This window comes from Salvia hispanica, chromosome 6, assembly GCF_023119035.1.
Source record: "Salvia hispanica cultivar TCC Black 2014 chromosome 6, UniMelb_Shisp_WGS_1.0, whole genome shotgun sequence".
Taxonomy (NCBI): Eukaryota; Viridiplantae; Streptophyta; class Magnoliopsida; order Lamiales; family Lamiaceae; genus Salvia; species Salvia hispanica.
In genome coordinates, this window is record NC_062970.1 from 40,778,410 (window position 1) to 40,802,146 (window position 23,737).

General features: G+C 36.3%; 6 protein-coding genes, 1 long non-coding RNA gene and 1 other non-coding gene across 10 annotated transcripts; 2 read left to right on the forward strand and 6 right to left on the reverse strand.

Annotated features, from left to right (window-relative positions):
* Positions 1 to 2,462: 2,462 nt before the first annotated feature.
* Positions 2,463 to 3,553, forward strand: LOC125196670 (auxin-induced protein 22B-like). Its single transcript, XM_048095277.1, has 2 exons — positions 2,463 to 2,759; positions 2,858 to 3,553. The coding sequence occupies exons 1-2, from the start codon at positions 2,629 to 2,631 to the stop codon at positions 3,219 to 3,221; spliced, it is 495 nt and encodes a 164-aa protein (XP_047951234.1). The 5' UTR covers positions 2,463 to 2,628; the 3' UTR covers positions 3,222 to 3,553.
* An 876-nt stretch (positions 3,554 to 4,429) lies between these two features.
* LOC125196418 (rRNA-processing protein EFG1-like) lies at positions 4,430 to 7,541 on the reverse strand. Its single transcript, XM_048094926.1, has 7 exons — positions 7,250 to 7,541; positions 6,773 to 6,902; positions 6,535 to 6,662; positions 6,040 to 6,178; positions 5,493 to 5,598; positions 5,124 to 5,178; positions 4,430 to 5,044 (listed from the first exon to the last, which is right to left on the reverse strand). Exons 1-7 carry the CDS (start codon positions 7,421 to 7,423, stop codon positions 4,667 to 4,669), a joined length of 1,110 nt encoding a protein of 369 aa, XP_047950883.1. The 5' UTR covers positions 7,424 to 7,541; the 3' UTR covers positions 4,430 to 4,666.
* Positions 7,542 to 9,169: 1,628 nt separating this feature from the next.
* On the reverse strand, positions 9,170 to 11,012 carry LOC125191964 (transcription factor UNE12-like). Of its 3 annotated transcripts, none has more exons than XM_048089406.1 (6): positions 10,710 to 11,012; positions 10,462 to 10,536; positions 10,157 to 10,270; positions 10,012 to 10,077; positions 9,872 to 9,937; positions 9,170 to 9,764 (listed from the first exon to the last, which is right to left on the reverse strand). In XM_048089406.1, the coding sequence occupies exons 1-6, from the start codon at positions 10,923 to 10,925 to the stop codon at positions 9,507 to 9,509; spliced, it is 795 nt and encodes a 264-aa protein (XP_047945363.1). In that variant the 5' UTR covers positions 10,926 to 11,012; the 3' UTR covers positions 9,170 to 9,506. The 3 variants fall into 3 exon arrangements, with proteins under 3 accessions (XP_047945363.1, XP_047945362.1, XP_047945364.1); XM_048089405.1 differs by having other exon boundaries at positions 10,462 to 10,539; XM_048089407.1 differs by lacking the exon at positions 10,462 to 10,536.
* A 587-nt stretch (positions 11,013 to 11,599) lies between these two features.
* TRNAK-UUU lies at positions 11,600 to 11,672 on the reverse strand. Its single transcript has one exon. It is a non-coding gene; the product is annotated as a tRNA-Lys (tRNA).
* An 858-nt stretch (positions 11,673 to 12,530) lies between these two features.
* LOC125192465 lies at positions 12,531 to 12,999 on the reverse strand. The gene is made up of 2 exons (XR_007171401.1): positions 12,914 to 12,999; positions 12,531 to 12,800 (listed from the first exon to the last, which is right to left on the reverse strand). It is a non-coding gene; the product is annotated as an uncharacterized LOC125192465 (long non-coding RNA).
* On the forward strand, positions 12,623 to 13,186 carry LOC125192463 (major allergen Pru ar 1-like). The gene is made up of 2 exons (XM_048090043.1): positions 12,623 to 12,806; positions 12,888 to 13,186. Exons 1-2 carry the CDS (start codon positions 12,623 to 12,625, stop codon positions 13,184 to 13,186), a joined length of 483 nt encoding a protein of 160 aa, XP_047946000.1.
* A 221-nt stretch (positions 13,187 to 13,407) lies between these two features.
* LOC125192464 (uncharacterized protein At5g64816) lies at positions 13,408 to 14,453 on the reverse strand. Its single transcript, XM_048090044.1, has 2 exons — positions 14,338 to 14,453; positions 13,408 to 13,902 (listed from the first exon to the last, which is right to left on the reverse strand). Exon 2 carries the CDS (start codon positions 13,895 to 13,897, stop codon positions 13,517 to 13,519), a length of 381 nt encoding a protein of 126 aa, XP_047946001.1. The 5' UTR covers positions 13,898 to 13,902; positions 14,338 to 14,453; the 3' UTR covers positions 13,408 to 13,516.
* A 1,720-nt stretch (positions 14,454 to 16,173) lies between these two features.
* LOC125197544 (armadillo repeat-containing protein LFR) lies at positions 16,174 to 18,765 on the reverse strand. Its single transcript, XM_048096310.1, has 8 exons — positions 18,537 to 18,765; positions 17,902 to 18,071; positions 17,681 to 17,823; positions 17,324 to 17,580; positions 17,105 to 17,210; positions 16,881 to 17,019; positions 16,671 to 16,798; positions 16,174 to 16,576 (listed from the first exon to the last, which is right to left on the reverse strand). Exons 1-8 carry the CDS (start codon positions 18,739 to 18,741, stop codon positions 16,321 to 16,323), a joined length of 1,404 nt encoding a protein of 467 aa, XP_047952267.1. The 5' UTR covers positions 18,742 to 18,765; the 3' UTR covers positions 16,174 to 16,320.
* Between the last annotated feature and the right edge of the window lie 4,972 nt (positions 18,766 to 23,737).

Genomic DNA, 23,737 nt, shown 5'->3' on the forward strand with positions numbered 1-23,737 from the left:
CTAGTTATGAAATTGCACTGACAGCCTCGACTCTTGTCCTAGCTAGTCGGAGAGCTTGATTTGCCTCAATTATTTGTCTCTTTCCTTCAGCTAAGGACCGAAAAATGAAACAACGGAATGATCATGATTAAGTACATGGGTTAAGCAAAATTGTGATTTTTGTATAAGTGAATGTCCAAACATTAGTATATAGTAGTAGTAATTTTGTTTAAAATATTTAGGGAAAGAGAAATTGTAGAAATCAAACCGATATTATCTTTTTCCTATTCTTCAACTAACCTAGCCTAACGACATTTAATTTGTTGTCTTTACATCTTGCGAAAGAGCATAACATTTAGTAGACATAAAATGATTAATGCTTGTGTTTGTGAATTGAATAATGAAATACACATATAATTGCACAACATATGTGCCATCATGTCTAGGCTTTAAGGATACTCTCTTATCAAAGCAAGGTGGCCATGATCATCTACCAAACTTTGTTCTAATATACACATATACATAATATTATAATGTTACATTTGCATGTTAGTTTGCACTAAGTTTGATTATTGTCTAATCAATTTTTGCTAATTAAAAGACATTTGTCTTTGGAAAAGTGATCTTTAACTAATCTAGTGCATTGCAAACCTTTTGTAGGGATCCTTTAATTTTTTTTTCTTTTTTCTTTTTTTGGATTATGAATTTTAATTAATTCGTTCTACCGAACTTTAGGCATATCCACACATCATAATTCATCAAATGTTTAGTGTATTTTTTTTCTCTCTCTTTTTTTGTGTGGATAAGAAACAAAGTATGAGTTGCTCAATTCTTTATGATATTTGGTGTTTGTTAGTTGTGTATCCCTTTCTTTGTCAGGCAAATATCAAGATTTTAGCTTCGTTTCATGTGACCCTAAATTTAGTTGGCTCCACACATTAAATAAAATTAGTTAAAATGGTAAATGATGAGACATCTAACATTTTAATCAGTTGTGTGGAAAGGTTGTGATTATATTCTAAAACTTGATCCCATCATCTTCTCATATCGAAGAAATAAAATAAATTTATCAAGTCACTTTTAATAATCAAGAAGAAAAAGTAGAAATGTTAAATATAATTTGTCATACAGAAAGCAGACAGAAAATGGTATCTTTTCTAAATAAAAGATTTTTATTTTTAGAAAATGGATTCATAATTCATTTTGAAATTTTCAACTAATCAAAATCGTTTCTTCAGGAATCGCAACCTAATATTTAAATGAACACAATAATTTTATTGGGGTCGTCATTAATATTCCTTGCAGCACTGAGTATTTTATAGAAAAAATGCTTAATTTTAAGTTGACATAATTCATATAAGATTCAATAATATTGCATTAAATAATGCTACTCCATTTGGAGAATCAATAGTAATGATTGATAATTAATCATTATAGCGAATTATTAGTTTTATTTATTTATAGTTGTATAAAGTTGTTGAACAATTATTTTTCTTATTCTTTGGCAAAATAAACCTTCATGAATCGATAGTTCGAAAATAAGAAGTGAACATAATAAACATTTGGTTAGTCAAATCTCACGGCCTAAGTCATTAAAATTAGTAGTACTACATAAAAATGAATGTGCGTGGTTTTATTTAAAATTAAAAACGTGTTATATTAATGTAGTAGAAAAAGAAAGAAATAAACTACTTCTAGTTAAAATGATGGATTTTAACAAATGTAATATAATACTACTATGTGGTAGAGATTAACTTAGCGAAAAAACCCTTATTAATGCAATGAAAATCAAACTATCAACTGGAGATTAAAAAATGAAAAATGAAAATCAAACTATCAACTGGAGATTATTATTAAATAAGTTATCCGATTCCGACTTCACGTTCCACACTTCCACATATATAGATAGTACTCCTATAATTTATTCAATTAAACAGAGTCCGGTTAGAGCCAATTCCAACGAACCAACTAATTTTCAAATAATCATATCTAGCAAATCAAATACTATTATGTCTATTTCCACATAACTATTACTCCATTTTAACATAAAAAATTATTAAACTTTGCATTTATATTTATTTACACGAATTTTAATTATTTGAACTTTCATATAATAATCAAAATTAGAAGAGTAAATTATTACTGTACGAATGTAGTTGAGTCGGATTATAGTATTATTTGAATCAATGAATACACCATCATCTTAGTTCTAGTTTTCTATGAATCCCAATAAACACAGACTCTTCTAAAATTTGAAATTTCAATTAGTAAAATTTGGTTTTTATTTGTCATTTCTTTACTTTTATAAATATAAAATTTTAAATAAATACATCTAATAAAAAAGTTGAATTGAAATAAGTTAAAAAATGAAAATAAAATAAAAAATTGGTATTGAATCGTCCAAGTGTTGAAATTTCCCAAAAACCAATTATACAAAACCCCCAAAAACGCATCTTGACCATCTGGGCGGCTGAGCTTGTCCCTCCCTTGTCCCCTCCTCCCTCCATTCCTGTCCCTCCCCCTTCCGACAACTCTACCCTCTCTTTCTCCCATATTCACGCACCCTTCCTTTATAACCCACCTCTCCATCCTTATCCTCTTCACCCATCACCACCATTTCACTTTTCCCCTTCCAAGACTCGATTTTTAATGGATTCCGATCTCAATTTGAAGGCCACCGAGCTCCGATTGGGGCTTCCCGGCACCACCGATGCAATTTCTCCCCCCAAAAACAACAAGCGCTCATCCCCTGACTCCGATTCCGCCCCCTCACCTCCCAAGTAAGAAGAATTGGGCTTTAATTTGTTGTGTTAGGGTTTCAATTTTTGTAATTTTTGTAGCTGTGGCTGACCTTACGTGAATGGTTTTTTGACAATAGGGCACAGATTGTGGGGTGGCCGCCGGTTAGATCTTACCGGAAGAACAATTTGGCGGAGGTGGAAAGTGGGAGTTTTGTGAAGGTGAGCATGGATGGAGCTCCTTACCTCAGGAAGATTGATTTGAAGGTTTACAATGGCTATTTGGAGCTTCTTGAGGGTTTGGAGAAGATGTTTAAGCTCACCATAGGTGAATACAGTGAGAGAGAGGGATACAAAGGGTCTGAATATGCACCTGCCTATGAAGACAAAGATGGTGACTTGATGCTTGTTGGGGATGTTCCATGGGAGATGTTCAAGTCATCTTGCAAGAAGCTGAGGATCATGAAAGCCTCAGATGCCAGAGGCTTAGGCTGTGCTGTATGAATCATCAAGAGAGAGAGGATGTGGAGAGATCATCATCATCATCCTGGAGCTTGGGTTTTCGAAGATGAAACAAGATAGTGAAACTTCCCCTTGGAACAGAGGTGTTCTTGATAATATTGCAGCATCCAACCTGGGATGTATTTGTTGTTGCAATTAGGGGGGGGAGAGTAAACCGAAGGCATACACAATTTTGGTGCTGTTGTGTAAATACAGTGTATTTCTTTTCGAGTTTTGGGTTGAGGTTCTTCATGTGTTGTGTAATTCAATGGTTGTATCTTGTGTCATTGGTTGACACATTGAAATGAAATGAATCATTGACTATTTGGAGTTCATGTGATTTTGATTCTACTGTTGTTTGTAAGATCCATAGATTTTTTAGTGTCAGGACATCAAGAATCTTTCAGTGATCAGGTAGATGCAAGATGAAAATGAGAGAGTTCATGTAATGGAGATTTGATTTTTGTAGTTAAATTTTTAAACTAAATTTGGTGTTATAGTTATATATACAAATAGATTTATAGTAACGTGATCAAATGAAAACTCTAAATATTGTACAAACTCAAAACTATGATCTGGATCACTGAAAATTGTCAACAGATCACAAAAAAGCATCAACAGGAAAATATCAACAGAAGTTCAACGTTGTCAATGATTGATGTTGTGTTGATACTGTGTTGACATTAAAATCTTAAAATTTTACACTGTGTTGATATTGTGTTGATATTGTATTGAAACAGTGTTGAAGCTGTATTGAGGAGTTTTGAGTTTGTACAATATATAAGTTTGCATTTTATCACTACCCTAGATTTATAATTCCATCCATCATAATTCGATGATATTTTAAAGAAGTTTTTTTAAGCATTGTTTTGCACTATTTTTAGAGCCCTGTGCTAGAAAAGCAGCTTCTTTTTTCTCCAGGAAAATACAGATATTAATGTTAGCACTAACCATTGCCCCTCTTTACTTATGGCCAAACAGTCTTTGTGCCGCTCTTGCGTGAAAAAAGGCATGATTACCTAATCATTCTTGAAGAAAAGTGTGATTTAGTCCCTTGTTTAGTTATTCGCATTCATTTTTAGGACATTTCAATGTGATTCAAATTCATTTTTGGGACATTTCAATGTTAGCGAGTCATTTTTGGGATGTCCCTAAGTTGAGTAAGATTCCTTTTGTAACAGGGGAGTACGTAAAAAGGGAGTCTATCACAATGTCACAAAAAATAACTAAATTTGAGAAATTGATAGCAAAACTGGTTTAGATATTACAGATGAGAAGTTGGAAGATTAAATTACATATCTTAACAACAGTAGGCCAATCAACCTACAACTAGAAAGGACAACATTCTTCAGCCAGTGTTGAGTCGATCCTTAATCAAGAATCAAATTCAAAATCACCTCAGATCGTAGTAAGAAGATTAACACAAACATGCCTCATGACTATTTTGTCTATTGCTTTTTCTTCTTAGGCCTCCTCTTTCTCCGTGGTTTTCTAGCGTCTGAGTTGGAGCTCAAGGTACCAGTAGTAGAGTCCACGGGGCCTCTCTTTTGTGGGGGAGGTCTACCGAAGCTGCTGCTAGAGGTGTTGCTAGATGTGGATATTTCAGCTCTCCTGTAAGGCTTCTTACCGTCAGCTTTGCTGTATGGCTTCTTATCATAGGTAGGTCTACCGTTGATACTAGAAGTGTTGCTAGATGTGGATATCTCAGCTCTGTTGTATGGCTTCTTATTGTATCCTGCAAATTTTGGTTCGTTCTTAGTTGAACTTGCAACTGGCTTCCTGGATGGACCAGGAGGTGGCATTAGAGCACGAGCAGAGATCAGCTTCTGAAAGTATACAAAAAAAGAAATATCAGCTTTCAGCTTGTAGTATGAAATAAGTGAAACCATTATACCACTTGCTAACCTGATTTCTTTCGTCACTGGACATTCCGGATGCTGCCTTGCCAGAGGCTTGATCCCTGCATGCCAAATGAAAAGTTTCTCTTGATAGTGTACTCAATGAAGAAATAGAAAGTGAGAAGCTGATAGTAAATTATACACTTTATGGAGCAAAGCTTCCTACGACAAGAAGATTAATTAAATATTGCCATCATCGAGACAATGCAATGGCTTGTACATAGCATGAGAACAGCATCTTTAATTGAATATTTGGGGCTCACATTCTAATAGGGCTTTGGAGAATCAAAGGACGAAAGCAGAATTTCTAGAGATCCTGGGATATTGAATTGAAATGAAATGCAAAACTGAGACAGCCCTTAGTTGGGATGAGTACCTTGCACTCCATTCATCATCTGCTTCACCCTCTTCACTAGAGCTCCCATTTAGAAAGAAATCATCATCACTGGGATCTAAGGCACCATCATCCTCACTCCCTGTTTCTGTGGCATAAATTGATACTGATATAATTCTATTGAAGTAATGTTAAAAATATACAGTAGTGATAAAAAACATGACATATTGTGCTCTCACATCACACACTAGCTCTCTTCAATACTAGCATCATCAGGGGATGAAAGCTATATCTAAAATAGAAGCTACTGCTTTACTTATATTTTATAATAAGAAATGTAGCTCCAGCAAAATATTATTCACTTACTAATCGACAAAACAATCAATAAACAAACCAATGTTTTTGCATAATATGATTTTCCAATTAACTTCTATACCAATGGCCTCTAAACTTCATAATTACTTGAGAAGTATGATACTGGTCCTAGGAGAATACAAATAAGACAATCCGTTCACTCTATCTCCTAGAAAAACCCAACTACTACCCAGCTTAAGCAAAACTAGTACTCTTACTTAGCAAAAAAAAGTACCTTCCAACTCCTTTCCACTTGCAGCAGCTGCAATCAGATTATCCTTAATTTGCTTGCGCAAAGTATTTCTTTTTTCCATGATTTCAGCCTCGTCACCTCCAACATATAACGAGACATATTTCTCGGTTTTTGGAAAGAACTGCATTGATGTTACAAAATAAAGAATAAATTATTAGTTAGAGTCTTTCTGAAACTAATGCACGGACTCAATTTCAATGAGAAAAGAATATATGCAATCTTATAGCACTATATGTCGTTGAATAAACCCAAATCACTTTGTGCATAAACTTATTCTGCTCCGTTTCATCACCACAAATCACCTAGGAATAGCTGCTCTTTTTTTCCACATAAAGCAAATCTGATTAAGATGGGTACAGAATCTATAGCTCTTATTGTGTAGATAGAGATAGCTATGATTAAAAGATAGTACGACCATATACAGTTCGAGGATGACTAATTAGTATCTGTTCAGCAGCATAACATGCCTTAACATACCTTGACATATTCAAGATCTTCCTTCAGTTTAGATAGTTGCTCAGATATATCTGCTTCCTGAGCCTGCCCAGTTGAAGCTCGCTGCTGTTTCTCCAGCCGCCTTATCCTTCTTTCGATCTTTCTTCTCTCTGGCAACGAAAGATTGGAATTAGTAAACACTTCCAGCAATTCTTTAGAGTTGGAGTACTAAGAACAAGGACATTTGCAGTAAAGAACCAAACGAAATTTCTCTACTCACCAAAAAATTTGATCCTTCTATACCGCAAAAATATTTTACGCTCCAGAGCCAGACGATTTTGAATATCCTGTTGTCTCTTGAGCTCCTCCAACTTCTTCTCTTGAGCTTCCTTTATCTCAAGAGGCAGATCCTGTGCATCACCATAGAATTGATCATCTACACCTTTCGTTAAAATTAGCAAATTCATAAGAGTTTATTAGCTTATCAACACTCTGACATCCAATTTCTTGAGTTTTACAAGTTCTAGCATCCGAAAAGACTAATGCTTAACCTAAAAAAACCCTAATTTACATACTTTGCAATAGCCAATAACTTACTTTCAGTGTAATACCAAACAGAAATTGATTTCAATAAACCGATATCTACCCCCAAAATAAGGGGTTTCGCCAAATCAAACGCAAAATTTCACCACATAGCCAGCAAAAGTAAACATACAGCAGGGAAAACCGTTAAAAAAGGGAAAGTGGAAGGAAATACTTTGCGAAGCATGCGTTCAATGGAGCGGATTTGGTTCTTAAAAGTGACGGATTTTGGCTTGCCGGCCTTGGACTTCTTGTCGATTGCTAGGGCCTTGGGGCGGCGCTGGGCGGCGGGCTTCTTCCTCTCGATGGTGGAGGCGCCTTTGCGCTTCCCGTAGCCTCCGTGCCCCATATTCAACAACTGAGGAAGGCGGCGCGGCGGCGCGGTGGGGGAGGGCTTCGCCGGTGAGGGAGAGAGAAAGAAATGGAGGCGCCACTTAATTAAATTCCTTTTCAATTACGTATTTTAGTTTGGGCTTTCATGTTATGTGTTAGCTAGGTTTTACTTTGGGCTTCTAATTTAAATGATTTTTGTATAATCATCAGTATATCTGATAGTATTTGATTTGATGATAATCTCAAATTAGTAGGAATAAAGTTGGCATTAGTTACGTAATTATGATAACAGTGCAATGCAAATAGACGGGATTTGAATTTCAAAATAAATGATTTCCATTTTTTTGTCACTTTTAATGCGAATTTAATGTCGGACACGATATGTCATAAATTAGTTGCACTTTGTCTTTTCTCACTTTTCTAAGTCTATCTTCTTTAAATTTTCCTAACACCATCAACCCAAAAGTCTAAAGTTATCCCTCGTCTAAAGTTATCTTACGTTTTGAAGTTGTGTTGAAAATACATAAAAAAGTTTAGGAAATTGTTACTTTATTGCTGGCTAACAATTATCCATTTCACACAATATGGCTGCTTGAGGTTAAGTTCCTCACCATGTATGCTCTGTGCTGTTTGTTGATGTAAAAAAAAGTCTCTTATTTATTTGTTTCTTGTTTCCATCAATGTTGTAATTCTAATCAAAGCACTTCCATTATACACATACAAGAGTGGTCACATTATATGCAGCGGTGTATCCATGTGGGAACAAGGGGTACAACTGTACCCCCAAAATTTCAAAATTAATTGTATTATTGAGGTAAGAATACACATTGTTGCATGTGATCTGGTGGTAAAGCTCTAGCATATTTAATTTACTTGCCCGTGTTCGAATCTTAGCACTGCCAATTTGTGGATTACTTTTTAATCTGTTTCAATTTTCTTTCTTTATTTATCTTGTACACTTCTTAATTTCTCAATATTTTCTTTCTTTATTTATCTTGTACACTTCTTAATTTCTCAATATTTTCTTTCCTTTATCTTATGTGTACACTTCTTTCTTTATCTTAATTTTAATTTATTTTTTTATCTTATACACTTCTTAATTTCTCAATATTTTATTTCCTTTATCTTAGGTTGTCCACTTTTTTCTTTATAGTTTTTTTTTTCATTTCAATGGGATCAAGTTCTTTTTACTCTTCTTCTTTTTTTTTTCTTTATCTCAATTTGTACACTTCTTTCTTTATCATAATTTTAATTTATATTAATAAATAATTTATAATTTTTTTTGTCTTGTACTCTTAATAAGTTACTCCCTCCGTCAATGAAATGTGGTCCATTTTTGTCATTTCGATCTTTACTCGAAATATAGTACACTTTCTTTTTTCTCATTTTTGGTGAGTGGAGCAAACTTTTAACTAACTCATTACACTCACATTCTATTATAATTTGCTAATATATAAACATGGAACTCATATTTCACTAACTTTTTTCACTAACTTTTTTCACTCACTTTTTTCCACATTTCTTATACCCGCACTGAGTCAAATATGTACAACATTTTGCGAATGGAGGGAGTATATCATTATTGCGCACCCTCAAACCAAATATCCTGGATACGCCACTGATTATAGGCAAGGTAAACATGCTGGATTAGGTGGTGATTAATCGGCCAGTTTGATTGATAATTGAATTGATTTGTCGATGATGATGATGCAAAAGTCCATTTTCACCAATATAATCGCCAACAAAATAAAGGGCCAGAACATGAGGCAAAATTATGACCATAGATTTACATACAACATACAATGCCAACCTAATATTAGATTTACATACAACATACAATATCATGATTCTGGGAGCATCTATCCAAAGTTTAGCCTTCCAGCTGGGTCATAGGGAGAGTTGACGAAAAAAGTAGTAGTCGAGTCGACTTCCACAAGACATGATAAAGCCGAGAAAGGCAAAAGTGTGGGACTGCAATCAATGCATATTGCAAGTTCGCAAAACAACTGAGTAGAAAGCGATTTTTACATCCATTTATAGGCGAGTAGAGGGGATACCGGGAGTTGTCAAAGGCACGTGCAAAAAGTTTACTAGATGGTTCATGAGGGCTCAGCTTTGACAAGTGTAGAGTCGTCAGGTAGAGTAGTGGGGTAGATTAGTGATGCAAGTGAGATAGGCATGATGCAGAGTGATTTGGATTGGAGGAACTGCATAGCAGCTCCCACATCATCTTCCATGAGTTTAGCTACCTCACATTCTGTTTCCTCGCTCGCCCACTTCTCGCACACGGGATTATTAGGTTCAGCATTGATCTGTGCTGCCGCTCCAGCCACACCCACTCTACTCATGCTCAGAACCTTTCACAATATGAAAATGAATGCAAAAATTATCTCATCACCAAATGTATGAATGCACATTTCACACAGGGTGATTAAATCCACTATATTATAAGCGACTCTTATACCTTGACCTGAAGCCTAAGGAACTTGACGTAATCCAGTATCTCATCGAGCATGGCAGCTCTATCCGTCTGCCAAAAGAGTATAACCATAATCACAAAATGTGCAACGAGCATAAACATTGTTGAAGAATAGACGCGCGCACCTTGGTGCAGCTGGGAACGATTTCTTGCAATGCCTTGATCCTCTCCGATATCCTTTCCCTACGCAGCTGTATCAAAACATAAATCAGATTCACTAGAAACAGAAAACAAAAAATTCTCTAGCAACTTGCTTTGATAATGATATACCCTCTCAGCAATACTGTGCGGATCCGTTGCTTGCCCCCTTCGTGCCCGTACCCTTGGCCTAATGGAAGGCGGCGCAGAGACTGCTGGACCAGATGTAGGATGACCTTGAAATGCCTGCATAAGGTATCAAAGACTTCGTTTATCTCTAGTGCGAGGCGAAAAACGAGAAAACTGTTGAAAGGAACCCACAGATGCTAGCAATTTGAAATGGTTTTTCAGCCAAAGATAGATGACAATTGAAAAGGACGCACGCAACTGCAAGCAAGTAAGATGACAAATGAATGCTAGAGAATGATCTGTTGAACCTGAGAGATAGAATGAGTCTGTGATTGATCAAAACAAGGATACAAATTGCTCATGCTATTCACAGCTACTGCATCCTGCTGAAACAGAGAGGAAATCTAATCAAGGAGCATTCACCACAAATACACACCACTTCACCAGAGAAAACTGCAATTTTTCTCAAAATCGGCAACCAATTCATCGACGCAAAGGCACCAAATTAACCCAATTCAACCGATAAAAACAATACAACTAAAAAAATCGAGCTTACAAGTCCAGCGTTGCCGACGGCAGCAAGGGAGCTACCCATGCTGAGGCCGGGCGGAAACATGGACGGCGGTTGGTAGAGCTGCGAGGCACTAGGGTTCAACGGCGGTGTCACCGACGAACTACCGACGGCGGTGGCGGTGAGTCCGGCGTAGGAAGGCATCGAGAGGATTTGGTCGAAGAAGTCGGCGGCGTAGCCCTCCGACGGGTTCGTGGCCATGCCGGAGATTGTGCCAATTGCGTTCAAAATTTGGGGATTAGGTTTTCGAGGTGTGAAGAATTGGAAAGTGGGAGCTAGAAATGACAACAGTGGCGATTATATGAATTTAATCATTTTTATTTGTGTATTTATTTATTGTGGCCCTATTTATCTCATCTATAAAAGGTTTGATTAAATTAAACAAAAGTAACTTAATTAAAAGGTTGTGGAAGATTTAATTATTCTTTTCATAGAAAAATGTTGGTATTGGTTAATGATTGCGTTTTAGTTTGTCTTACCAAACCTTTATTAAGTATTTTAGGATAATTTACAGTTCAACAGAAAAGGGCAATTTGTAAATTATGTAGAAAATTTTAAATCCTATAATTGGTTTTGGCATGTGAGAACCATATCTAATTGAATGAATATGAAATAGTAAGACATATGAGACATGACAAACTTACTATTCATGATATAATTAACTGAAAATTGAATTAAGCACTTCGCGGTGTTTATTTGTTTTGAGCGTAGAATGAGCGAGGTGTTGACTAGATGGATGGAATGGAATGATGGCTCTCGAATGAGGCCGTCGCCGAAGAGGTCTTATATAAACATCAGCTAAACTACATATACTTGTAAAAAAGGCAAAAACAGAAATATAACTCCAAAAAATACAGTTGAAATATATAAAAAATCGCCGTCTGTGGGAATCGAACCCACGACCACATGGTTAAAAGCCATGCGCTCTACCAGCTGAGCTAAGACGGCTTGCTGTTTAATGGACAAATTGATTCGTAATGATTTTATTTCAGTATTAATCAGCAGATGGTTGTTGAGGCAGAGGAGCTGGCGGCGAAGATGGATGAGAGAGGATTGGGGATTGATGAGTTTACTCGGTCTCCCCTGACTAGAATGTATATATAGAATCCGGCTTGGTGGATGAGTCATGGTCGTGGTTTCGGAGGTTTTACCGTGGAGGGGGATGACTTCCTGAGTGCTATTATGCAAACATTGATGCTTATGGTGAGGGAGGGTGTTTTTTGCAAGCTGAGAAAGTGTTTGATTCTTGTTTACAGCTTCAAAAACTAAGTGTGATATCTGCGGAAGACTTTTAAATTGCAAGACAGATGAGAGAATTAGAGCTGATGGGAGGTACAATGGGTGTTGTAGCTACCTTTCAAGAGATGCTCGAACCTCAAGTGCTGTGGAGTTCCAAAGGGCATTGTGGAGAAGCTCGAGCAGACGAGGAAGGACAGGGCCACGTTTTTTACACCATCGTTAACATGGATGATGATGAACTTAGCCATGACGAAGTTTAGCTGGTGCTTGCTAGTAAAAAAGAGTAGCATATATCCAGGTACAAATCCATTTTTTTGTTTTGCCCCTCATTGGAAATTATGGTGAAATAAAGATAAAAGTTTATTCTGAGTCTTGAATTATTGTTTGTATTGGAGCAAAGCTCAAGATATGCTCTTCTTTGTCTTACATGTTCAGATTGGATGTGAATTTGGGACACTAAATTACATAAAAAAACTATTCTCTAACTTTTAAATGGAATAATTATGGTATAAGTTCGGCCGTCTGCAGTTTAAAGACACGGTTTGGAATCATCTCAACAACCCAAAATCACATATAAATACCCATGCTTTCTTCATCCTCATCCCAAATCAAGTCACAACAGAAATCTACTTAATCCTTCATCAGTCAAGAGAAGAATCATGGGTGTTACCACATTCTGTGACGAATACACTTCCCCAATTGCGCCATTGAGGATCTTCAAGGCCTCGATCGTTGATTCTCACAACTTGATCCCGAAGCTCCTGCCGCAGGCCATCAAAAGCATTGAGATCACACAAGGTGATGGAGGTGCTGGGAGCATCAAGCAGATCAACTTTGCTGAAGGTCAGCTTTCAAAGTTATTATTTCCCCTATATATAGTGCTATGCTAATTGGAAAATTGATAAATTTAAGCATCGTGTTCAGGTAGCCCTCTCAAGTGTGTGAAATACCGCGTGGACGAACTGGATGAGAAGACACTAACTTATTGCTACACATTGGTGGAAGGCGATGCTTTGGCAGCGAAGCTGGAGAAGATAACCTACGAGGTTAAGTTCGAGGAGTCCGGCAATGGGGGCTCAATTTCCAAGGTTACGAGCAAGTACTACACTGCAGGGGACTTCACTCTGAAGGAGGAGGAAGTCAAGGCAGGCAAAGAGAGGGTGTTGGGAATGTACAAAGCTGTTGAAGCTTTCCTCATTCAGAACCCAGATGCCTATGTTTGATTCAATGTCATATGCTCTCTCTCCCCCCCTCTCTTTGCTTTTTTTTTTCCTTCACTGCAGCTTTGGTGTTCCTGTTCAACTTTTTGAGGGGTAATAAAATGTGTTCCACTTTCAATACATTTTTCTGAGTATTAATCAACTAAAAAGTTAACTAGAGATCAACAAACAATTGACATGATCATGAAATAATATCACTAGAAATGAAGGAAAACAAGGAAACATGGTGCAAATGAGCAACATATCATAACTCCAAAGTTTCCAAAAACAACCATTTTGTGCAACATTGCTCACAAACTGATAAAGGAGATACAACAAGAACATGTATATATGTCATGAAGAGTGAGAAGCAGATAACTTGAGGCATTCACTCTGACATCTACGAAGGCAAACGTCGTTCCAATTGGGTACCTGGTGTTGGTTAACGCACACAGTCCGAGCACAGGCATCCGCGCAAGCATCAAGCTCAGAAACTCCACAGACCGTGACACATGTGTCTGGGATTGGATCCTTGGAGAAGCCCCCCACTTTCTTCAGCATCCTCTTCGACGTGCAAACCCTCTCACAGACAAAGATGTCGTCTGCGCTCTTCTCCCTTCCCCGAGCACTTTTGATCCGTTGCTCCTCAGCATGTCTCGCCTTGATTCTCAGAGCTTGACCAGCAGCGAAAACGGGAACGGCTGCACCGAGCAGTGTCCACCATACCTCCACCATTACAACTGCTACAGAGAGAATCTCAACTTTCTCGAATCATTTTTCTATTTCACTTTGCTTGAAGTTCTTAAAATGCATGCTTTAATCACAAAATTCACAAGTTCAAATTGAGGCATCATTCTCATTTCTCAAGCAGTTCCCCAATTTAGGGAGAAAATTCAGCCAAACTAAGAGATAGTCCAACAAATGCCTAAAATCTCAAATTCAAATAGCTTCTGTTCAATTTTTCATTTTCATCAGTTTGATTTCACTATATCCCAATTCTACATTTAAAACTGCAATTAAACTCATAATTCAGTTAAAGAGTGAGAACTAAAGTAATGCAAATCCCTAAGCTCGCTATTGACCTAAAACTGCAGAAAATGGGAAGAAGACAAAAAACATTGGATAAAACGAGAAAATTAATCTGGAAAGGAAAGTAGTCTTTCAGCTCGCGTCACCTGGCAAGTGCGCTCGGTCTCTTGACCGGAACCCTAGCTCGCAGAGATGGCCGGCGGAGGACGGTGGGTGGAATTCAAACACCTGAAAAATGTCGCGCTTCGATAATTAAAAAAAAAGAAGAAGATGATAAATTCGATGCTATCGCGATTTGTTGCCCAGCTTAGGCCCAATCATTTTCTGTTTATTGGGCTAGCCCATACGGCAATTCATGCAATATAAACTGAAAGAGCAATATTCCACGGTATCGGTTTTTAAAATTCACCATGCCGAAATACCGGTATACTCCGAAAATTTTTGATAAGGTAACAATAGACCTACTCACGGTTCAAAAACCGCCATTCAAAAAAAATTGAACCTAAACCGATCCAGCAAGGTGTCCAGCGGTTCCAGTTCACAGTTCAGAACCGTCGGCCCTAAAACCGACGGTTCAGGGCCCGTTCGGCAGTTTTTTTAATTGTCTTTTTAGTTTTTAATTATCTACAAAAGGTGCATAAATAAAATTAAAACAATAAGGATGAAAGTTGCAATTTTATTGATATAAATTTTAACGAGACTACAAGTTACAAATTAGAACTTACAACTTACACTTATAACGATTACAATTTACAAAAGACTTAAAGTTTTAAACAATAAATTTAAATATACTAAGGTGGCGTTCGGTTGCATGACTAATAATCATGAGACTATCCATCTAGGATTAGGTTGTGAGATTATTTTAGTTGGAGGGGATAGACTATAACTAATTATCATGAGACTATCTATCTTGGATTAAGTTGTAGGGTTCAATCTTAAGAACCAAACATGATACATAATTAATCATGGGATTTAATCTTGGCAACCGAACACCCCCTTATAAATTTCAACTAGACTTACAAAAATAATTGAAGTTTTGAACAATTAGTCGGCGAAGGAGAGATTTACCGCCGGAACCGGCAGTTCAAGTCCACGGTAGCTGACTTAAAACCAGCAATCTCTGACCGGTTTTCAGGTCTAGACCTGCCGAACTATGCCTGCCACCTGAAAAGTTGCCGCAACCGGCGGTTTAAACCGATTTCCTGCACCCCTACGCCTGCAATGCCTGAAAAGCGTATATCCTAGATCGGAAACCTACTTTGAACCGGCGAACCGGCGGTTCCGGTTCCTCAAAATGTTGAACTTGAACCGTAGGAACCGCCAAACCGTCCAGCGGTTCGCGCCATTTCTAGTTCCGGTTACGAACCGACGGTTAACTACCAGTTCGGTTCGGTTTGAGCAGGTCTAGGTAACAATATGATATTTGATCGTACTATTTTGATGAGATGTCCGGTATTCACTGAGTTTCAGAGTTTTTCTTGGTTTCTTCTTTCATTCTCTTCAATGTGAACAAAGATTATGAGCTCTATTTATGGTGTTTTTGGGATCTTTTTTCTTGGGAGTTTGTAGATTTCATTCTTATGTACAAGAGCTCTGTTTATGGTGTTTTTGGGATCTTTTTTCTTGGGAGTTTGTAGATTTCATTCTTATGTACAAGTGCAGTAGAAAGTCAGCTCTTTATGATTTCTTGGCCGCCCTCTCCACTGCCAGTGCCGAGGATCTACGACCAGGTGCACAAGATGCAGCAGGCGGAGTTTTGAGACGCCCCACCTCCGTCTCCAGATTGTTGACAAGCTGAACCATGGCATTTCTGATCAGGCATTTCGTAAGTAGTATGCCAGTGATATGCTCAAAGAGATAGCACGGACTGTGGGCATGCCCGTTCAGCCCTCGGACATCAGCAAGGAGCTTGCAGGCTTCTAAAGGGAGAAGACTGTATACCATGAGCACTTGTGATTATCTATTATACATTACTTGCATAATTCATGGGAGAGACCATATATATAAGGAAAGATAAGAGGTGAATGTGTAATAACATTACAGAGCAGAGCTATCCAGATCAAGAAACTTACTAAGCGTGATACACGTCCAAGATAAAGCAAGAAGCCACACTTTACAGTTTGAGTCTATTACATGCCCCAAATACCACGAGCAGATGTGATTTTGTTGCTGGGTCGAGATGTCAATTCATGTAATATCCGAGCAAACGTGTCAGCGTACCTTGTCTCAGAGAAGAGCATCTCTGCAAACGCATTCTCGTATGCTAGCAGCACTGGCTTGTTCTGAGGCTCCAGTACGAGATTCTCCAGAATCATCGCTGCTTTTCTACAGACTTCTGGCACCGGGTGTGGTGTTTTTATCACCTTGAGAAGCCGATCCACTGCCCTGAAAAATATTTATCGCTGGAATTATTTAGACACGAACTTTTAACTTGAGAGACAGAGAAGAATTTTAGCAGATTTTGCGAATTGCATCTAACCATCTCTCACTAGCTAGTTTCAGCCGACAGTCCATGTTAACTTCTGCAAGGTTGTATAGCGCACCAACAGCTGCTGCTTGAGCGTCGCCAGCTGGGAAACTAATAATATCAACCAATCGCTTGTATATCTGCAATTTGTATGAGTTACTTGGCACGAGTCTAGGAGAAGAAAGGTATCTAAGCTACGTGTTATATAATAGACAAAGTGACCTGTGGAGCAAACGGCATGAGAAAAGATTCGTTCTCAGGGTTGAGTATCATGCGGCCAAGCAGTTCAGCAGCTGCACAATGCCAGCCTCTAACAGCAGATCCGAGCATCCCCATGATGGCCTGGAGGGCACGTTTTTCTCTGGATAGACATAATAGGAATTAGAGTAACGGGTCACATGCAGCACATCCATGACAAGAGCAAAATATTGAGTCAAAAGAGTTACGTCATTTTGATGAACGAAGGCTTTGATGAGCTAAATATCCTGAGGTCTAGCAATGGGCCCAGATTCATGATTGTCTCAAGGGAATTTGTGACGAGTTCTTCATCTTCTGTTCATATTCAAGCATTTTGGAAAATTTAGGAAAAGAATGGTGAAAGTAAACAAAAAAATGGAGAACTTAGGGGCACTATAATATTAACAACATGACACAAGATTCGTAACCTGTAACATAATCTTCCAAACACTGGAACATTGTTTCAAGACAATGACGATTCTGACCCATCGCGAGTTCATTCTCAGCCATAAAAGAAAAGTTCCTAATTATATTTGAAGCAGCTATAGCACACTGCTGCTTTTCTGCACGCCCTTCATCATTGAGGTTAAAGAGGCCATCTTCCTCGAACCACCAACCTGAAGGGCGAGACTTCGAAGTACTCTTTTGGGCAGATGGATCTTTATTTGAAGAACCAGAGCCAGCACTACCATACGCACAAATACATATCAGGATTTAAGCCAGTATCACAAACTGAAATATATGAAGTTGAATCAACAGGAGAGACGGTGTTAATTATTCCTTACGTAGGATGTGGAACAGAATCACCGGAATTGACAGTCTCATAATCATTCCCAAATCCAGTAACAGCAGAATTAGCACCCAGCAGTCTCGACCTTGGTGTCTTTGTGAGAACCCTTGGTAGAGCTATGTCACGCCAGTCATCTATCTGCTCAAGTTGGAAACTAATCATGTAAGCTCAATACATAGAACAAAGGTAAGTAAATACGCAGAAATCGTTACATACAACTTGAAGTAGAGCATCAAGCAATCCAGGAATCCGGGCTAGAGGAGTGGCATCTTTTCGGACATCATCTTTCTCTTTGAATGAAAGCAATGTGAGAGCATTCAATGCCCATGTCAACTCACTCTTTAATCCACTTTGAAGAGCCATAACTATCCTTTTGTTATTCTGCTCTGGTAAAGTAGTTGCAGAAGGACAAACAAAAAACTCGTAAACCATAAGCAAATTAGAAAGTAAATAAAATTAAACCACTTTCAAGGACATTTCCATACTATATCTTTAGCTTGGACACTTCATATCTAATCTATACACCCTATGTTTCGACTTTTCCTATGGACACAAACCAGGAAATCTGTATCTTGCTAAACCGCTGTCTTTAACATATGAATTATCTCAGTTCTGTAAAGAATTGCCAAGTATGATAGCTAAAGCACACATTAAAAACATACAATTAAACATACACAAGAAGAATCCCCTATTCTAACTACTAAACAAATCCACCACGCGGAATAGGTCACAAAGCTCAAAACTACAAATTCACGATTTTAACAGCATTTCCGAGTAGAATCATGGGCATAGATACAATTGTAAACATAATTTTGGACTATCAGAGGAATTAGGGTTTGGTAGGGAATTACCGGCGAATGCGGAGTGGACCTGTAGCGAGGGCCCGAGGAGGATGGAGGGTGCGATAGAATCACCAGAAGCCGCGGCCGCAGCTGTCGCTACAGCAGATAACGCGGCGTGGTTGGTTCCACTGCCGATTGGACGGCCTCTCTTGGCGGCGGGAGGGGCGGAGCCGCCGGCAGCTCCGCCCAGCTTGATTTGCTCTCTCTTTTGCATCTCTCTCTGAACGGGCCGAATCGCTTCTTCGAGCCACGTCATAAAGCTAATTTAATTTGAAATTCATTAGTTGGGCTTAAAATTGATTGAATTGCGGGCCTTTTCGAGCCCAAATAATATTGGAATTTGCAAGCACTACAGTAGTACTCCATCTTCTAAAAATGCTCTAAGTTATTTATCTCCTATCTAATAACCACGACAACAGCATAAATAAGAAATCCATTCTCATGAGGTTCCATAAAATTGAATTGGCCCAAATATCAATGTTGTCATATAAAAAAATCAAGACAATACATATGTGGAACAATCTCAAGATTAAATACCCTATCTAATCAGTCGAACTATAGTTATCAAAACAAACACCATGATAATTGATAATACATGTAATTGCCTAACAACAAGCCTTCCAATTATAGTTAACCGACTGTTTTTAGTGCCAAATTATTCTAGTCTCCTTTTATGTCTTAATTAAAAACTTGGTCACTCCAAAATAGCCACTGGTTTGATTACTAGACCCCTTATATTTATACTATACGTATGCATTATTAGGATAGTAAAAGAGTTGTTGGAAACTGTTAACCAAAATTCCCTTTTCTTGAACAATATTTATCCCAACCACCACCTCAATAACTTAATTTGATTGGTTAGTTGAGCATCTAACTACTAATTTTCCTATTTCATTTCATTTCCCTATAGGTTATACTCCATGTACTTTCTTTTCGTACCATTATAAGTTCTTCGCCAATATAACCAATGGATTACGGCTTAATTCAAAAAAGCACTTCAAATATTTTTTGAGGAAAGCACCTTTAATTTATTCATTAGTGTGCTTCAACCTAACAATATTTAGTCATAACAATATGTACGATTCCTATTAAAATGTATATCAAGGAAAATATACTTAATAGAGTTATTATGGTAACCTAAACAATCTCCATACATTGACTTCAAGATTATGACTACATACTATAATTTTATATTTTGTAGACATCCAATGATTATTTGCCCATTTAGGTGAGATTAATTCTTGTTCCTTGTTCTACAATATTTTCTTTTGTTATACTAATTAAACTATCAACAGTTGAATATGGAGTACTTTAATTATTCAACCAAAACAAAGATACTTTGACTTTTTCAACATTATGATATTTTTCTACTCCAAAAATGAAAATAGTTAATATATTAGTAGGAGTACTACTTTACAAATCACTCTTCAAAAATCCAGAATCTTCTCCAAATCCTATAATTGAAACTCTAAAGAATAAAATCAATAAAATAAGTTAAAGAATAGTCTTTCTGGATCAGATTCTCTCTTTCTACTGACATCTGGTACATATAATTGAAGTGTGAAACTAAAATAAAAAAAAATAAAAAAAGAAATAAAGTTGAAGTGGGATTTACAAAACAAGGGGACATGAAAATGAAGTAGCACACCATATAACATCAACGGTCTGAATTTCATCATACACAGCAACGGATAGATACAGAAGTTTTATTAGTACATGTCTATGGTTGGTTATATTTGCAAATATAGTACCACAAAACAAGCCCCACTACTTTATTGGATAAGAAGTGGGATTTCATTTTCAATATTCGCTTTATTTTTTGTGGATTTTAAATTTGAAAATTTTGAATCAAAATGATAACGTTGGAATATTAGCAAACAAAATTTTAATACCAAAACTGAACCCTAAATCTTTGATATCAAACATTAATCACTCTATGCATATAGCCATATTTTACATAAGAATTTACACTTCACAAGAAATATCAATTCACAAACCATACCCATTGAGGAGAGAGAGAGTTGGTGGAGAGTAGCTTTCAGAGAGGTGGTATTATTGTCTAAAACTTAGGGCAATTGATTTTATTATTAATTTGCTGTGGGCAAGGTATAGGGGTCCCATTTCACTAAATTATAGTATAAGAAAATATAGCAAATATGACCCCACAACTTCTTGTTATGGTCCCACCCACCTTATGTTATAAGATATAATCCCCAACCCCACCACCACAATGATTGATTGTGATATAAAAATGGTAGTGACATTTGATCATACCAGAACTAGCTAAGCCTATATGGAGTAGTATTTTAGAATATGTGGAAGATTAATAGTAGTTAATTAAATTATCAAACTAATTTAAATTTATAAGTATAACACTATTAAATTATGAATATGTTTTTATTATGATTGGTTATATTGTGGCCAAGGTAATACTTTTCCCCATATTAAGAAACTCGAATACAAGATTATTGAATTATTACGAAATTTGAATCTTAAATCATATCTATAATATTGGTTGCACATTATTACTGTTAGTTCTTGATTTGATTTAGTCTCAACTTTTTATCCAGTTTATATTGAATTTGGAAAACGGTCTCAGAAACTGATTCACACTTAATCTTGTAAACTACTTAATTCGTACATCTCATTAAATAATCAAATGTAAATATTTTACTCGAAAACGTTCTACTATAGTAATATGTATATAAAGTAATGCGACGATGTTGACCAATAATAGTTTGCATACGGGCTACGGTTGAATCATTTCAAGTACTTAAAACTGTTTGGATTATTCATCTGTAGTTTATTAAACTTTAGCATCTTTAGACTTTCATTAATTAATTTCAAATTTTGTGTGGCAAGTATTATTTAACTTTTGATATTAATACCCTCTTTCCAATAAAAATAGACCATATTTTATTTTTCATTCCTTTCATATAAATAGTCTATATCTCTTTTACGCTGCTTCTTTCATCCAAATACAAGTGAAACATTTGATTTTCAGTATAGAATTTTATGTGTTGCTTCGTGAGTTAGAGAAGAAAGAGTAAAGTAAAAGAGATGATGTTGTTTCCATTTCAGAAAATATTTCATTTTTAGTAGTATTACTCAAATAGGAAAACGTTTTATTTTTAATACGAGTATCATTTATGAGTCCTACCATGCATTTAATATTTTTAACTATATTTCACATTCTTTCTTTCTTTAGTACGTACTAAAATATGTGTCAACTTTAAAAGATTCATTTTTTTTTACGAAGAGCGTGCTATATTGCCAACGAAATCGTATCAATTAGAAATTAGACATGACAGGTTGCTAATTAATGTAACATAATTGTGGCCGCAAGGCATACACGTGGCATTAAATGTATTATTATTAAATTATTAATAATATCTTGTGGAGTACTGCTAAATTTTGAAGAAAAAAGAGTTTTCACACTTAATCAATCTTTCACCCGATTTTCACATATTAATTAAAAATCTATCCGGTGTCAGAAAATTTTTTATGAGACTCCATTGGATATTGAAATTGGAATTTTACAGAATTGAATTGAATCGGAGAGAATAGGTTTCTATTTCAATTTCAAATCTGATATTTGGTAAAATGAAGCAGCTAATATGGTGTTGAATCGAAAGAATTTGTGCACACACACTGTACATACACTTTACACAAAATACACATTCACACACGCTCTACACAAAATACACATACTACACACACACACACTCATATACACTCTACACAAAATCCATATAGTATACAATACACACATTATGCACACACTTCACACAATATATACACATTACACACATTACACACAAAACACATTCAATGCACACAATATACACACACTGCACACACTATACAAAAAAAACACACTCCGTATATTGCACACTCTCCAAAAAAAACCACTCCATATATTGCACACTCTACGCACACGTCATACATAAAATAAACACACTACATACACTATACATAAAATACACATACTACACACATTGCACAAAATACACATACTACACACATTGCACAAAATACACACACTACACAAAATTTATACAAATTACACACTACACAAAATACACACACTATTTATAAACTGAAATTTCAAATTTGGTTCATTTTCTTCAGTGTTTTGGTTTGATTCCGTCTAGACTTTTGACGAATTTTGATTTTTCGGTTTGGTTCGAATCGAAAAAAATCTAAAAACTGAAAGGAAAAAAAAATTAAAAAAAAATCGAATGCTTGAAATGTGTGTAATTTTGTGAAATGTGTGAAATGTGTGTACCGAGTGTGTGAAGTGTGTGAAGTGCGTGAAATGTATATAATGTGTGAAATTTGTGTACCGTATGAAATTTGTGTAGTGTATTAAGTATGTGTAGTGTATTTAGTATGTGAAAGGTATAGTGTGACATGTGTGTTGTGGATATATAATCAAACTATCTAAATTTATGACTATTTGGAAATCTAATTTTTTAATTTTGATATGAAATTTAAATCGTGGAATTGAAAATTTATAATTCCAAAACTCAATATTTTTTGGTATGAAATAATAAATTTGAAATTGAAGGCTCCAATCAGAATTTCAACCTCCAATTCCGTGATGCCAAACATAGCCTAACGTGATTCACGCTTACCATAACCGATTAACCCCTATTCATTTTGTCGTATGATCAAAATTATTAGGGTAAAAATCAATCGACGTGTGTAAGTGTACGTTGGTTGATTGGGCACAATTTTGCCCAGTAGCACTGTGGCAGTTATTTTTCTACAATTTTACTGATCCCAATGCACGACCAACACGTGTAACATGCTTTGAAACTCATCTTTTTAAATTGCAGGATATTACAGCCCCACTCGTTCTTGTCCGTCAAAGTAATAAAGCTTCAAACTGACAACAATCATTCATAAAATATATTTTAAATGTCTCATATTATTTAAAGCGTTTCTTTTCTACTCAGTAAAAATGTCTCATATTATTTAAAGCGTGTCTTTTCTACTTAGTACTCCTTCTATTCTAAAAAGATAAAAGATTGTCCCACTTTAACTGAACACCAGTTTTAAGAAATGTAATGAAAAGTGAATTGAAAAAATTAGTGGAATGTGAGTCCTACTTTTATAAATTAGTTTTATAATAAAATGTGAGTAGCAATGATTTAGTGAAATATAGGGTCCACTACCGAAAATAGTAAAAAGTGAAATGAGACAAA